The 16471-nt window shown below is 38.7% G+C and overlaps 1 protein-coding gene across 1 annotated transcript in view; it reads left to right on the top strand.

Annotated features, from left to right (window-relative positions):
* LOC126088260 (spatacsin) overlaps positions 1–16471 on the top strand; it is a 388646-nt gene that overhangs the window by 19292 nt on the left and 352883 nt on the right. Inside the window, exons 2-4 of the mRNA XM_049906389.1 lie at positions 549–697; positions 7552–7755; positions 8184–8388. Coding sequence (XP_049762346.1) covers positions 549–697; positions 7552–7755; positions 8184–8388 — 558 coding nt within the window. The remainder of the gene's footprint in view (positions 1–548; positions 698–7551; positions 7756–8183; positions 8389–16471) is intronic.

Genomic DNA, 16471 nt, shown 5'->3' with positions numbered 1-16471 from the left:
GGATGATCTTATAAAGCCTGCTTTTCATGATGACCAGTTGAATTGAAGAAATGTCAGTCTAATGTCTATTGGACATAGAAAAACACAAAGAAACCCTTTGCCTTTAAAGTGTTGCTTATCTGCTAGAAATTTTACACATGAAAGGAAACCTACATCATCAAACAATGAAAAATCCAGGACAGAATAACAACAATATTATGAAAGGGATAGATTGCTACTCACTATGTAGAGGAGATGTCAAGTTACAGATAGAAACAACAAAAAGACTGCTAAAGGCCTCCTTCTGAAGTAGAAAACACACACACACACACACACACACATTCATACAAACAGAAAACACACACGCGCGCTCACACACACACAGATAGTATTTTCCGTAGCCAAAAGTGTAGCTGAAGAGCTTGTTAAGTGAACACTGCTCTTAAGTGATAAAAGTACTGCTAGTAAAAGTTTTCTGAAACCATTTGGTTCTTTGTGGAAACTGTAAACAGAATGATACCCTTCTGGTGGACTTGAGGTGTAGTTCATTTGTCTTGCTTCATTTTCAGTTTTACATTTTCTGATGATGGAAACCAGATGGCAGTTGTTTACAAACAACACTCTTGTGAAGTATTTCAAATTAATGAGAGTAATTTGGAACTGTTATTTGCTGTTGCATCAGATGTCTTTTGTGGATTGCTCTCATCCTGGGATCTTGGTAAGTGTATGCACTCAAATAAATGCTATTAAATTTTTCCTTAAATAGAAATAAGTTCTGAGACTTATTTTCATGATTGTGCTTTTGGCAACATAGATATCTAGTGCAAACTTATCATTATTTGGAAATATTATTTTGTGAAAAACTGATTTTTGTGTGTGTTATGAAGCAAAAGCTTATTAAGTGCTCAGTTCTTAGATTGCAAGTGTGGACCAGCTCTGATGCTGGACCATCTTTCAGGAAAGGCAGTTAAGATGTGATAAAAACCCAATTTGGGTATGAGAGCTTTTTTTTTTAAAAAGAAAACATGTATTTTGAATCCTAAATACATTTCCCCACACAATGATTGGGAGAGGACAGACAAACCTGTGGTTCCTGAAGAGGTGCAGCAGCCTTTTCAATAGGTAAAGGTGAAAAATCTGAATGACTGACTGATCTGGCCATGTAAAATTTAGCCAATGTGGCCATGCTGTACTGGTACTGTGAATGGCTGAAAGCAAGAGCCATTATATTTGCTGAGTGAATGCAGCTTTACTGTATGACTTAATGAAGACAACTTCCTCTTGGGTAAAATATTCCAGAGATAAAATAGTCTCCCATTCAGGTCTCCAGGACAGGACTGCCCAGGAAGATATCATCATTAGAAAAGGCAGATGAGTATGAAAAACAATTTTATGATGTTCAGAAACAGTATTAGTGGTGTGATGTCTCACCCAGTCATGTCAATGTAATATGTATATATAACATTGCAAAGTGATATGAAGTCAGACATGCCTGTAAGGTCACTAGTAGGGAAGGCAAGAATTCTATGTAAGTGTTTCTCGTATGTAAAGTAGGCCGCATATATAACACTTCTGGGATCCATTCTTAAGTACTACTCAACTGTTTGGAATCCCAACATATCAGGAAGGAAGACATCAAAACAAGTCAGAGGTGTGTTGCTAGATTTGTAACTGCTAGGTTCCATCAACGCACTGGCATTATGAAAATGTTCTGTGAATGCAGATGGGAGTCCCTGGAGGGAAGAGCCATTTGTGGCTGACTGTGGAACAAATCTACTGCCACCATTGTACATCTCACATACGAGCCATGAACGCAAGTCATTAGTGAATCTTATCATTGATACACTTTCACCTTAAATTTTAATCCACTCCAGAACAGTTCTTTTTAATCAAGTACTAGGTTCATAGTCTTCCATTCTTATTCCTCCCTTCTGGCTTTTGTACATATCATACCCATCTTTCCTTTAGCTTGTACCAATTTTTCTGAGAATTTTGAACATCCTGCATCATTGTCAAAAACTTTTTCTGGATTGACAAATTCAATGAATGTGTCTAGATTTTTCTTAAGTCTTACTTCCATTATCAAGTACAGTGCCAGAACTGCTTCTCTGATGCCTTTACCTTTCCTAAAGCCAAACCGTTTGTCATATAAGAAATCCTCAATCTTGCTTTCCATTCTTCTGTATCAATATTGTGAAAAGGAAAGTTGCTACTCACCATACAGCAGAGATGCTGAGTCACAGATTGGCACAACAAAAAGGCCTTTATCAAAATTAGATGACAAACACATGCATACACACTCACACAAACACAATTCACACACACATGACTGCAGTCTCAGGTAACTTCTGTATATTATTGTCAGTGTCATGGGTGCATGAGCTGTTAAGCTTATTATATGATAGAGATAATAGCTACGGTATGCAGGAAAAGATACGTTGCTTGTTACTGTAAAGATGAGGCATTAAGTTGCAGACAGGTACAATTAAATTCACTATCTTATTGGGTTACAAGGCTTCCAAAACTGTGTTCAGTTCTGACTCGTACACTGGGGTCACCTATTTCTTCCATACTGACTCCCATTTCTTCTTATATCACATCATCCAACAGTTCCTTCCACTCAGAGGGGCCTTCACCTTCATTGTACTGTTTCCACTTACCTGCTCTCCCCTCCTCATTTAACAGTGGAGTTTCTCTTGCACTCTTAATGTTGATGTCTTTGCTTTTAATTTCACCACAGGTTGTTTCGATTTTTCTTTATACTGAATCTGTCCTTTGGGATAAGTTTGCTTTGATTTCTTTACATTTTCTCTGTGACCATTTCACTTCATCTTTTCTGTACTTCCTATTTATTTCACTCCTAAGTGACTTATGTTGCCGTATTCTTGTCTCTTCATGGTAATTTTTGTAATTCATTCATTTGTTGATCAGCTTCTTCTGTTAACCAAAATTTCTGTGCAGTTACATTTCTTGTACCTGTATTTGTTGTCCACCTTGTGTGATTGGCCTTGTCAGTGATGTACATTCCTTTTCAACTGAACTGGCTTCAGTGATATTCATTATCCCTGTTTACAGCATTAGAGAACTTCAAATAAACTTCATCATCCCTCAGGTCTTCAGTACCTCTTCTGACAGTTCTTGTAAACTTCAGCCCACTCTTAATTATTATTAAATTGTGATCCGAATTATGTATGTGCTCCTGGATATGGCTTACAATACACTGTCTTATTTCAGAATCTCTGTCTCAACCAACCCAGTTGGTATTATACCATGTCTCCTGACCATTTCTAAGAATACCTCCTCCCCTTGTGATTTTGGAACAATGTATTCATCATTACCAGCTAAAATTTACTATAGAATTCAGTTAGTCTTCCTCCTCTCTCATTCCTACCATTGAACCCACATTTTCCCATAACTCTGTTATCTATTCTGTCCCCTACTACAACATACCAATCCCCCATGATTATTAAATTTTCATCTCTCTTTCGGTGTTGAATTACCCACTCAGTGTTCTTAAGTACTTTCTCTACCTCTTCACCTTCTATTTTTGATGTTAGCATATATATTTGAACTATTATTGTTGGCATTGATTTGATGAATAAATAGTGAGGGGATACTTAACTGAATTGCGGATAAAAGAAATTTATGGCACAATCCGACTAAAAGAAGGGATCAGTTGATAAGACATCTCAAGGCATCAAGGAATTTGCAGAAATAGTAACAGTAATATAGGAAAATGTGGTGGGTGTAAATTTTGGAGGGAGACTTAAGATGGAATACAGTAAGCAGACTCAGATGGATATATATTGCAGTAATTAAGCAGAGACAGAGAGACTTGCATGTAATACACTAGTGTGAACCAATACACCAACCAGGTTTCAGACTAAACACTACAACAATTTCACAAAGATCATTTGTATAGATCCTGAAAATTGATTGTGATGGGTACATAAATATCCACGAGGTAAAATGCAGTTTGAAAGACAAGACTGTGTGCTCTAAAATTGAGCGATTATGGCAGATTGAAACCTAGTACAAGATACCCACATGATTACTGATCTGTGCCTTTCATAGTTTTTGATGTTGTTGTGAATTACTTGAGCTCCTACCATGTGCTTATATGGAACTTCGCAGTGCCATTATGTATTTCCCAACATTATTGTTAGAATTTTAAACTCTTGTTTTCCTTCTTTAATCACTAGTTATTTAAGCCCCCTAATGGGTCATTTTCCAGCATAATTATGATTTGGAATATTTTATTCTGACCACAACAAAAAAGAGTACAGTTCACATGACTTAAAATCGTGGCATAATTTGTCCTGCTTGGAAATTGTATCTGTATACAGAGGTTATTTTCATCATCTTACTCTTGACAAAATTGCTGTGTCAGTGGGAAAAAGATGTATTCTATGAAATTGTAACAGTTTAGTAAAATTTCCACTATGGTGTGATTGCCTCTGGAGTTGATCAGCAGATTATGTTAAATGGCAAGTAACCTGGAGTTTTAAGTGGTGCGCTCTCTGCGGATATCTACAGTATTACTAAAGGAGCTGGCAGACAATTAGAGCTCAGTCAGAATAAACAGAAGTGGCAGTAATTTGTCTTTAGTATAACTAGTTAGCAGATCTGGTTAACTGGGAATAAATTGGAGCTTCATACTGACATGGTGCATCTGGTCATCTGTAGAGTTATCTTGGGAAGTTGTGGGGAAACTGTTGAGTTGGTCATGTGACAAAAGGCAGCAGTTGTGCAGTCACATTGTGCATTCTAATAAATTTCCTGTGGCATACAGAAAAGTGGGTATCAATAATTGGTTCAGGAACACTGTGCATGTATGTCTAAGGAAGTAATGAAGTAGCTTCAATGTCCCATCAGTGACGAGTTTATTAGAAACTGAGCATGAGCTTGAATAGGGGGAAAGAAATTGGAAAATGTCCATTTTCCCATTTTGAAGAAACCTTTGCAGCCTTTGTTGTAAGTGATTAAGGGAAACCATGGAAAACCTGTATCTGTTTGTGTGGTCAGATGGTGGATTTGGACCACTGTTTTTCCCCCGAAAGCAAGTCTAGTGTCTTACACCTCTGTGTGTGTGTGTGTGTGTGTGTGTGTGTGTGTGTGTGTGTGTGTCTTCATCTCAAATACATCCAGAATGAATAAACAGACAGTGCTTGAATTTCATATTGACTTTGTGCGGCACAGGCCCATATTATATGGCATTCCATGTGTCTGGCAGTCAGTGAAGTTTCTCTGTAGACATCTTATCCCCCACAGATAAGAAGCCCAGAGTTATTAAATCTGATGAGTTCAAAGCGATTTTGGAACTTCAAAATGATGGAACCAACGATCTCCCAGTGTCCTGTAAAGAAGGTCTGTAATTATTTGTGCAGAATGGGTGGAACATCTGTTATGTTGATACCACATAGATTGCGTTATGTCCAATGAGGTGTCTTCCATTAACTACAGCAGCATATCTGCAGGAACTGTAGATACTATTTAGAGTCCCGCACGGACCAGTAATGCAATTCTTGAAAAGCCTGCAACAGATATTGACAAAACATATCCATTGTGTATGCCCTTCTCTGAGCCACTGTGGGTCTTCAGCTCACCAGTAATGCACATTCAAAAGACTGATTTGCCCATGATATGTAAATGATGCTCCATTCATAAACAATGTCTTCCATGGAAGTGTTGAATCACTTTGAAGTTTTCATTATCACCATTCAGAAAAATGTAACTGATTTTTAAAGCTATTGCCATGATGCTGTTAGTGTAGTATTCACATAATATGTTGTTGGATGACTCTACATGCACATTCAAGCTGTCTCATAGTGATGTGGACTATGCTGTTAAATTGATCGTTGAATTACTCTCATTAGTTGCTAAGCATCTTTTGTTAGTGTATTTTATTCTTCATGCTTCCAGTTTCTCGAAATTTCTGTGTGATGTTTTCAAAGACAGATTGTGGGGTCTTGACATGATCAAGATTTTTTCAGCATACAGTTGCACCACTGCTCCAACAATTTGGTAACATTTGTCATAAATGAGAACCTTGTCCACTCTTTTGACTGTCCTATAAATTTTGAAAGTCTGAATAGCTGCGTAAGCAAGTTGTCTGATCACTACAGCAGCAGAGCATAGACTGAGAGGCTTCAGGTGGTCATATAAACACACAAACCATATCTGAGCTGCACGTTTACTTACATTTCCTACAGTAGAGCAGATGTTTGTAGGCCCCTTCTTGTGATTGTGGGACAGTTATTTGTGGCACTATTATTATATTACTATCTGGTCAAGTTTCATACGTGATGTGATGTTGAAGGTCTCGGACCAATGCCACAGAAAAAAAGTATGTAGTCTGATAAAAAAGGATAGCATCAAAATTTAGTAGTCACAAATCTTAAAAATTACTTGTATATACACCACAAAATTTGCCATATTGACTCTTATAATTTAGTAAAAACCTCAGCTCAATATATTTACTTATCCTGGACATATTTGGGGTGGTCTGTCTTAGCTCTTTTATCTTGTATATTTATCTCTGTCTATGTGAATGTGATGTAAGAATTTCATAGGTGTGGGAAGAAAATGTGTTTAAAAATGAGTTTAAAATCATGTTTCCTCAGTGTTATCATGTTGATCCTGCATCACTCAAAATTTTTATGCCACTCTCAACAATAAAATGCTTCAGAGATAAGAGATTCTCAGTTAACTGTTTACTGCATATCTGAAGATTTCTATGAAGTACATTGGAATCAAAGTCTGCATAGATCAGACATACTGTAACATACCCTGAAGTTCATCTCATTTACACTGCCACGGAATATTTGATGTTTTTATGTTATTAATTTGTAAATGTTTTCTAGGTTTACAATGACTTTCCGCAATGAAGAAATAGCTGACAAAAAACGGCAGAAAGTGTCTAGAACTACTATTCTGGCACCAGAAAACTGCTTAGGAAGAAAAAAAGGTCATCTCCACCTTACATGTCAGTGGCTAATAAGGTTACAATTATATGCTGTTCACTGTTTTATGGGGAGATAGCAATTGTCAAAATAGATAATTGGCATCTTTAATTTGTCAGAAAGTATCCAAAATTAAACATGTTTCACCTCATGAGTAGGATTTGAGGAAATAAAGCTGTGCTGAGACCATGCAGAATAGCTGTTTGGAATTTCCTCACATCCTATTCAACTCAGAGGCTCCGATTGAAATGGTCTGAAAGCTTCAATTCTGGAAAATTCACTTCATGACCAGAACTAACTGCCTTCAACTACTTCATCACATCCTTGTTTACTTAAAGATATTCATACTTTTAGTGGTTATTAAAGTGTGGAATTCAGACACTGCTGTATTTTTGTATCTCTAAAACTTTTTATTACATTAACAGCTAATATTCATTTTTCATATTACCACTTTTTTTTTTGTTCACTCTTTGTATTTTCTTAATAGTCCTGGACCACCAATAGCCAACATGACTTGTATGTGTACAAAAAAATTACCACAAATATGCATTTTCCCAGATTTCTTTTGACAGTGAAATAAATGGGATCATGTTATATTTTTATTTTTCAGATAAAGAAGAAATAAAAGATATATCTGTGCTGTCATGTGTGAAACATGATATAGTGTTATGTGTTGACAAGAGATACCTTCTGTACCTAACTTGGAGATATCCAGAAGTTTTAAATTTAGACAAGAAAGTTCACATACCATCCTGCATATATGTTACACAGAGTCGAGATTACATCTTTATTCTTACGGTTGGAGGAAACATATGTATCCTTTCTCATCAAAATTTCAGAGACATTTATGATTTATTAATTGTATTGCATGTACTTATAAAATGTTAACTATGAATACCATTGCAATTAAAGCAATTATGTTTAAGTTTGTCCAGCAAGGTACGTCCACTGTGATGTTACAGGTACTTTTCTTTATAACAGCTTTGTTCTGTGTTATAAAACATACATTATAACACTGCCCTAAATTTTATTGATGCTTTATCTATGTCTACAGACAGTAAACGTATTCATAGCTTGAAATCTATTTTGGACGTTTAACATAAATTTGGTAAATCTCTGGAATATGAAAAAGCATATTTGCATTGGCAAATAACTGGCCTGAGCTGTTAAAGCAGCTTCTATTATTATTTGTAGCATTGAATCATGTCGCCTCAAAATTTGTTTACCTTAAGCATATAACAGCATTTTACTCAATTGAAAATGGTCAAAATGTTGGTACTTTCAACATTTATGCTGTGGTGTCCAGCAACAGTGAAGAATCGTATCACTTTACTGCAATTAGTGTGACTGGAGATGGAAGAAAAATTGCAGTTGCTGATGAGAAGAGCAATGTTTTCATATTAAATGCTGAAAGTTTTTTCAGGATCAGGAGTTATCAGGAAGAAACGTAAGTTTCATCCAAAAAATGGAAGGAAAATAAACAATACTTACATTATAATTCAACAGAACATTAACACAAATTTGACTTACAAATGATACATCCATATATTGCAGTATAATGTGCATTGTGTTGTATGTTGATAAGATATACCTCGGGGAATCGAGGGAGACTTATATATAATATTTGAGCCACAGTTACGTGCATGGTAGAAGCTACATTTTTTTACATGCCTTAGTGTAGGTGCTATTAACCTAATTCTATCTTAACAATGTCTTTGCAAGCAGTATATACAAGGCTGAGGGAGATAAACAGATTTTGCCTTTGAATGATCATCATCTGAGTGCATCTACATCTACATCTATGCTCTTCGAACCACTGTGATATGCATGGCAGAGTGTACATCCCATTGTACCAGTTATTAGGGTTTTTTTCTGTTCCATTCATATGTGGAGTGCAGGAAGAATGATTGACTGAATGTCTCTGTATGTACAGTAATTTTTTTAATCTTATACTCACTATCCTTATGTAAGCGATACGTAGGGGGTTGTAGTATATTCGTAGAGTAATCATTTAAAGGATTTCTCAGGATAGTTTACATCTATCTTCAAGAGTCTTCCAGTTCAGTTCCTTCATTATCTCTGTGACAAATAAACCTTGACCGTTTGTGCTTCCCTTCTGTCTATGCATTCTATATCCTGTTAGTCCTGTCTGGTATGGGTCCCACGTACTTCAGCAATTTTCTCAAACTGATTGCAAGAGTGATTTGTAAGCAATCTCCTTTATAGACTGGCTACACTTCCCCAGTATTCTACCAATAAACTGAAGTCTGCCACCAGCTTTACCCAAGGTTGAACCTATGTGATCATTCCATTTCATATCCCTACAAAGTGTTACTCCCCAGGTATTTCTGTGAGTTGGCCAATTCCAACAGTGACTCATTGATATTATAGTCATAATATACTACATTTTTTTTGTTTTCTGAAGTGCAAAATTTATCATTTCTGAACATTTAGGGCGACTTGCCAATCTCTGCACCATGTTGAAATCTTATCAAGATCTGACTGAATTTTATGCAGCTTTTGTCAGACAGTACTTCATTATTGATAAATGGATTGTCTGCAGAAAGTGTGATTTTACTGTTAATATTGTCTGCAAGGTCATTAATATACAACATGAACAGCAAGGTTCCCAATACACTTCCCTGGGGTACACCTGAAGTTATTTCTACATCTGACAATGACTCTCCATCGAAGATAACATGCTGTGTCCTCACTACCAAGAAGTCCTCAATCCAGCCACAAATTTCACTTGATACCCTATATGATCATACTTTTGACAATAAGTGTAGTTGCGGTACTGAGTCAAATGCTTTTCGTAGATCTAGAATTACTTCATCTACCTGGTTGTCTTAATCCAAAGTTTTCGATATGTTATATAAGAAAAGTGCAAGCTGTGTTTCACATGATCATTGTTGTCGAAATCCGTGCTGGTTGTCTCTGAGGATGTCATTCTGTTCAAGATACCTCATTGTGTTCAAGATACCTCATCTTGAGCTTGGAATATGTTGTAAGATTCTATAACAAATCAATGTCAAGGATATTGGACAGTAGTTTTGTGGATCACATCTACTAGCCTTCTTGAAGACAGGTGTGACCTGTGCTGTTTCCGAGAACTGGGCACGGTTTTCTGTTTTAGGGATCTGCAATAGATTATAGTTAGAAGAGGGACTAACTCACGGCAAATTCAGTTCAGAGTGTGACAGTGTGGAGCTTTGTTCAATTTTAATGATTTTAACTGTTTCTCAACACCACTGACACTAATATTTATTTCATTCATCTTTTCAGTGGTACGAGGATTAAATCGGGGCAATTCTCCTGGGTCTTCCTTTGTAAGGGAACATTGGAAAGTGGAGTTAAGCATTTCAGTTTTTTTCTTTGTTCCCTTCAATTTCAGTTCCTGTGTCATTCACTAGGGACCGGACACTAACTTTGATGCCACTAATAGCCTTTACATATTACCAGAACTTCTTTGGTTGCTGTGAAAGAGCACTTGACAATATTCTGCTACAGTAGTCATTGAAGGCATCATGCATTGCTCTCTTAAAAGCCAAATGTGTTTCACTCAGCGTTTCTCTATCTATAGCCCTACACTTTATTTTACACCTATTATGCAGTAATCTCTGTTCTTTAGAAGTTTCTTTGCAGTGACTATACCATGGCGGTTTCCTCCCAATGTGTGACCTGTCCCATTGGGTACATATCCATCCAGTGCATCGTCAACTATTCTTTTAAATGTGAGTCAGAGGTCCTCTGTATGTTTCTTCTTTGTGCTGAAAGACAGTTCCTCATTGAGATGTGACACTACTGATTTTGTATCTAGCTTACTGGACAAGTGTGTCTTTCTGCTTGTTTTAGTTATCTTTTTTACTTTGATAATGATTGTTGCCACAACTGCATCATGATCACTGATACCAGTTTCGATGTGGACATCCTCAAAGAAGGCAGGCCTGTTTTTTGCCATGAGATCCAATGTATTTCCATTGTGAGTGGGGTTCCTAACTACCTGTTCTAAACAAGTTTCAGAGAAGGCATTTAGTAAAGTTTCACGGGGTGTCATATCATGCCCACCACTAACAAAACTGTAATTTTTCAAATTATTTCTTGGATGATTAAAGTTTCCACCAATGATTACAGTATGATTGGGGAATTTACGTACAAGCGAACTGAGGTTTTCTCTAAAGTTTTTGGTTACATCAGGACATGAGTCTGGTGGATGATAGAAGGATCCAATTATCATTTTATGCCCACCCCTAATACTGAATTTTGTCCAAACAGTCTCACAAGCAGCTTCAATTTCTGTCTTGGTGGATTTGAGTTTCTTGTCTACTGTGACAAATACACCACCCTGATTTCCCATTTGCCTATCCTTCTGATATACAGTTAAAATTTTCCTAAATATCCCACTGCTATCAATTTCAGGTTCTTGTGTGATGTACTGCAGTGTTTCAGTTACTTTCTTTTGTGAGGGAAACGAGCTTGAGGCTGTATGAAGGGCCCTACTTTGATAACATGTGATGACCTTTGCTGTTTTGAACTAGTATGTTCCCACACACTTGAGCTATGTTACAGTATAAGTGTTCTGGAAGCAATCAAGTTTGTAGACAAATTACATTTTTCTGGTATCCAAAGATACATCAAAGCTCGTCATTTGTTTTATTTACAACTGAATGTGTGTGATCATCCTTTTAATATCCTATCACATTGTTATTCCATGGCATTTAAATGACCTGGCTGATTTCAGATGTCACTCACTAATTGTTTGGTAACACATAATACATTTTTATGCTCTATGAATACATTTCTCTACATAAATAGCATTGTTGACAGCATTTTGATAAATTTAATCAATTTGCTGATGACTGAGAAAGGTGACTCAGTGGTTGGCACACTGGACTTGCGTTCGGAGGACAATGCTTCAAATCTGCATCCGGCCATCCTGTTTTAGGTTTTCTGTGATTTTGACAAATCGCTTCAGGCAAATGCCAGGATGGTTCCTTTGAAAGGGCATGACCAACTACATTCCCCATCCTACCTTAATCCCATTGGACCAACGGCCTCGCTGTTTGGTCCCCTCCCTCCAAATCAACCAGCCAACCAACTTCCTGAGGGCAATAGTTTCAGTACTGATGTTAGATTCAAATCATTTAGGAATTCAGTGAATTATTCACAACAGTAGTTGAAAACAAAGGGAGGAAAAATAGATCATCAGATCCATTAGCTTAATTTTGAAAGGCCTCATATATTCCAATAACAGAATATCTCTTTTGCCACTCAGATGTAAGGGAGATCTCTGAAATCAGGAGGTTCCTGCAGAACAGTAACGTGCGAGCTATGATGGCCTTTCTATCAAAGAACTGAAATCTTCTGCTGCAATGCAATCAGTCAAACAATGGTTTTGAAAACATGAGTATCCTGTGTCTTTGCCTCCCTTTTTCTTCAGAACTGAGGTGACCCTATCATAGTTGGGTCTGAATGACATCCAAATTTTCCGACCTTCACCTCTCTGTCCTTCCTCCTCTATGAGTAGGAACTGACTGTTTCAAATCTAGGTATGATTTTTTTTTTCTATTTTCTATTAGCAGTAGTTGAAATTTTGCTCCTTGAACATAAGTGTTACTCAAGTATTTGTGTCCTTGTCAAGTAAGCATGATATAAACATGAAACGAATTCAGAGATGTGTTGGTTGATTGTTTCTGGTCAATACAGCACACATGAAAATATACAATAGTTGTTTAGAGAACTTGAATGTGAATTTTTGGGAGAAATGTGACATTGCTTTCACAAAACCCTAGAGAAAATGTCTAGAACCATTATTTGAGAAATATTTTGCTGCCATCATCTGACATCTTTTTAGACTGAACATAATTTAATGTTCTTGCTAAAAACATCAACCACAAAAAATATGTGCTTTTAGTTATCAGTGGACCATACAGGTTAATTGGCTCCAACTGCTGGGTATCGTCTTCAGATAGCTGCAGAAACCTGTCCCACATAGGCACACCACAATTTACCGTATAGTGGAGATGCTCACCCCTACCACTCCCTGCACTTCTACCTTCTACACGCATCCTAAAGCCCATAAACCCAACCACCCAGGATGCTCCATAGCGGCCGGTCACTGTGCCCCCACTGAGAGAACATGTGCTCTCATAGGCCAGAACATTCAGCCTATTACCCGGAATCTACTCTCCTATGTTAAAGATACCAACCATTTCCTCCACCAACTCTCCACAGTTCCTCTCCCTTTACCACATGGTGCCCTGCTCATTACTATTGATGCCACCTTCCTTTGCACTAACATCCCTTACGTCCATGGCCTTACTGCTATTGAGCACTACCTTTCCAAATCCCTGATGGATTCCACACCAACCACCTCCTTCCTAGTCACCATAACCAACTATGTATATCCTCACCCACAATTACTTCTTCTTTGAAGGCATTACCTACAAACAAATCTGGGGTTTGGCTATGGACAGCATCATGGCACCATCCTACGCCAACCTATTCATGAGCCATCTAGAGGAATCCTTCCTAAACACCCAGAATCCTAAACCCCTCACTTGGTTCAGGTTTATTGATGACATCTTTGCGATCTGGATCGAGGGTGAAGATACCCTATCCACATTCCTCCAGAACCTCAACAGCTTCTTCCCTATTTGCTTCTTCTGTTGTACTGAAACCAACAAACCACCTTCCTGTCATCATAACTTCTCTCTGCTTCACATCTCCTGTGCAGCAAGTTATGTAAATTTAAGTATTAGCTGTGTTTTTCTTACTTGTCACTTCTTTTTCTGTGTGTTTTTGCTTTCAGGAAGCTTTAATTTTCGAGTACTAGTAGTATTGTTCCATAGATTTCGTGTTTGTTTTGAATACAGTCAGAAGGAGTCCCTTTAGTCAGCTGTAGTGCCAGTACTGCCAGTGTCATTGTTGCTGCCGTCTGCTTGACATCTCCTGTGCACCAAGCTATGTAAATTTAAGTATTAACTGAGTTTTTCTTACTTCTCACTTCTTTTTCCATGTTTTTTTGCTTTTAGGAAGCTTTAATTTTCAAGTACTAGTAATAGTGTCCCATAGATTTCGTGTTTGTTTTGAATACAGTCCAGAGACAGTTAGTGCTTATTTTCATTGTTTCCAACAAGAAGTGTCTAGTAACCACAGTTTAGTCAACTATCAGCCACCTTTAGTGAATTAGCAGTCTAGTTAAAAGTTGATTACTTAACTCTCTACAGTAAATTGTTGATTTCTTAGGATGGACAGGATGTGTGACTGCTGTGTATGGACGCAGGAGGAGCTGGCCACTGTTTGCGAGCAGCTGAATGTGCTGATGGCCATGGTCAGCCATCTTAAGGCTGCTGCCTCGGAGTGTAGTGGCAGTGGGGAGTCTGGTGCATTGCATGGTACACCCCAGGTGTTACATGCTTCACCCACAGTCCCTGCTGTCAAGACATCTTCGTGGGTACTGGGCGCGGCTGGGCCACCCTCTCCTCAAGGGGAGTGGCGGGTTCAACGGCGTTTGCTTCGCACGAGGCAGAGGGTCAATGTGGAGACTGGCCGTGTGGCATTGCCCGCTCTGCCTGTGAGTAGACATGTGACCGTTCCTTCAGCAAGGTCCGAGCAGGCACACGGGGAGGGGTTTATTAGTGATTGGGAGCTCCAATGTTAGGCGGGTGAAGGAGCCCCTTAGGGAAATAACAGAAAGGTCAGGGAAGAAGACCAGTGTTCACTCTGTCTGCTTGCCGGGGGTCTCATCCGAGATGTGGAGGAGACCCTGCCAGTGGCAATAGAGAGCACTGGGTGCACCCGGCTGCAAATTGTTTCTAATGTCGGCACCAGTGACTCCTGCCATCTGGGTTCAGAGGTCATCCTCAGTTCATACAGGCGGTTGGCAGAGTTGGTGAAGGCAGAAAGCCTTGCTCGTGGGGTGGAATCTGAGCTAACTACTTGTAGTGTCATTCCCAGTACCGATCGCAGTCCTCTGGTTTGGAGCCGAGTGGAAGGCTTAAGCCAGAGGCTCAGACGATTCTCCAGAGATCTGGGGTGCAAATTTCTTGACCTCCTCTATCGGGTTGAGAAATATAGGGTCCCCCTGAATAGGTCAGGTGTGCACTACATGCAGGAAGCGGCTACAAGGGTAGCGGAATATGTGTGGAGTGGACATGTGGTTTTTTTAGGTTAGATAATTCCCTCCCTAGGCCCGACAAGACGCCTCCTGAGACGCGACAAGGTAGCAGTAGGCAAATTGCAACAGGGAATGACAATATTAATGTGGTAATGGTAAACTGCAGGAGAATCTATAGAAAGGTCCCAGAACTGTTCACCGAGCGAGGTGGCGCAGTGGTTAGAACACTGGACTCGCATTCGGGAGGACGACGGTTCAATCCCGTCTCCGGCCATCCTGATTTAGGTTTTCCGTGATTTCCCTAAATCGTTTCAGGCAAATGCCGGGATGGTTCCTTTGAAAGGGCACGGCCGATTTCCTTCCCAATCCTTCCCTCACCCGAGCTTGCGCTCCGTCTCTAATGACCTCGTTGTCGACGAGACGTTAAACACTAACCACCCCCCCCCCCCCCCCCAGAACTGTTCTCATTAATAAACGGTCACAATGCCCACATTGTACTAGGGACAAAAAGTTTGCTGAAACCAGATGTAAACAGTAATGAAATTCTAAACTCAGATTGGAATGTATACCGCAGAGACAGGCTGGCTAGTGAAGGGGAAGGCATGTTTATAGCGATAAAAAGTGCACTAATATCAAAGGAAATTGACAGAGATCTGAAATGTGAAATAATTTGGGTGAAGGTCATGGCTCAAACATGGTAATTGGATGTCTGTATAGGCCCCCTGGCCCAGCAGCTGTTGTGGCAGAATACCTGAAGGAAAATTTGAAAAATATTTCGACCATGTTATAGTTTTGGGTGGAGATATTAATTTACCAGATATAGACTGGGAGACTAAAACGTTTATAACAAGTGACAGGGACAAAGAATCCAGTGAAATTTTTTTAAGTGCATTATCTGAAAACTACCTTGAGTAGTTAAACAGAGAACCGACTCATGGCGATAACATATTAGACCTTCTGGTGACAAAGAGACCTGATCTGTTTGAAACAGTGTACGCAGAACAGGGAATCAGCAATCATAAAGCAATTACAGCATCGGTGGTTTCAGCCGTAAATAGAAATACTAAAAAGTTCGGAAGATTTTTCTGTTTAGCAAAAGTGACAAAAAGCAGATTTCAGAGTACTCAACGGCTCAACACAAAAGTTTTATCTTAAGTACAGATAGTGTTGAGGATCAGTGGACAAAGTTCAAAACCATCATACAATGTGCATTAGATGAGTATGTGCCAAGCAAGATTGTAAGAGATGGGAAAGAGCCACCGTGGTACAACAACCGAGTTAGAAAACTGCTGCGGAAGCAAAAGGAACTTCACAGCAAACATAAACATAGCCAAAGTCTTGCAGACAAACAAAAATTACACAGAGCGAAATGTAGTTTGAGGAGGGCTATGCGAGAGGCGTTCAACGAATT

The sequence above is a fragment of the Schistocerca cancellata genome, chromosome 6 (assembly GCF_023864275.1).
Source record: "Schistocerca cancellata isolate TAMUIC-IGC-003103 chromosome 6, iqSchCanc2.1, whole genome shotgun sequence".
Classification (NCBI taxonomy): domain Eukaryota; kingdom Metazoa; phylum Arthropoda; class Insecta; order Orthoptera; family Acrididae; genus Schistocerca; species Schistocerca cancellata.
Note: the sequence above shows the minus strand (reverse complement) of the source record. Positions and strands in the feature narration are given on the sequence as shown.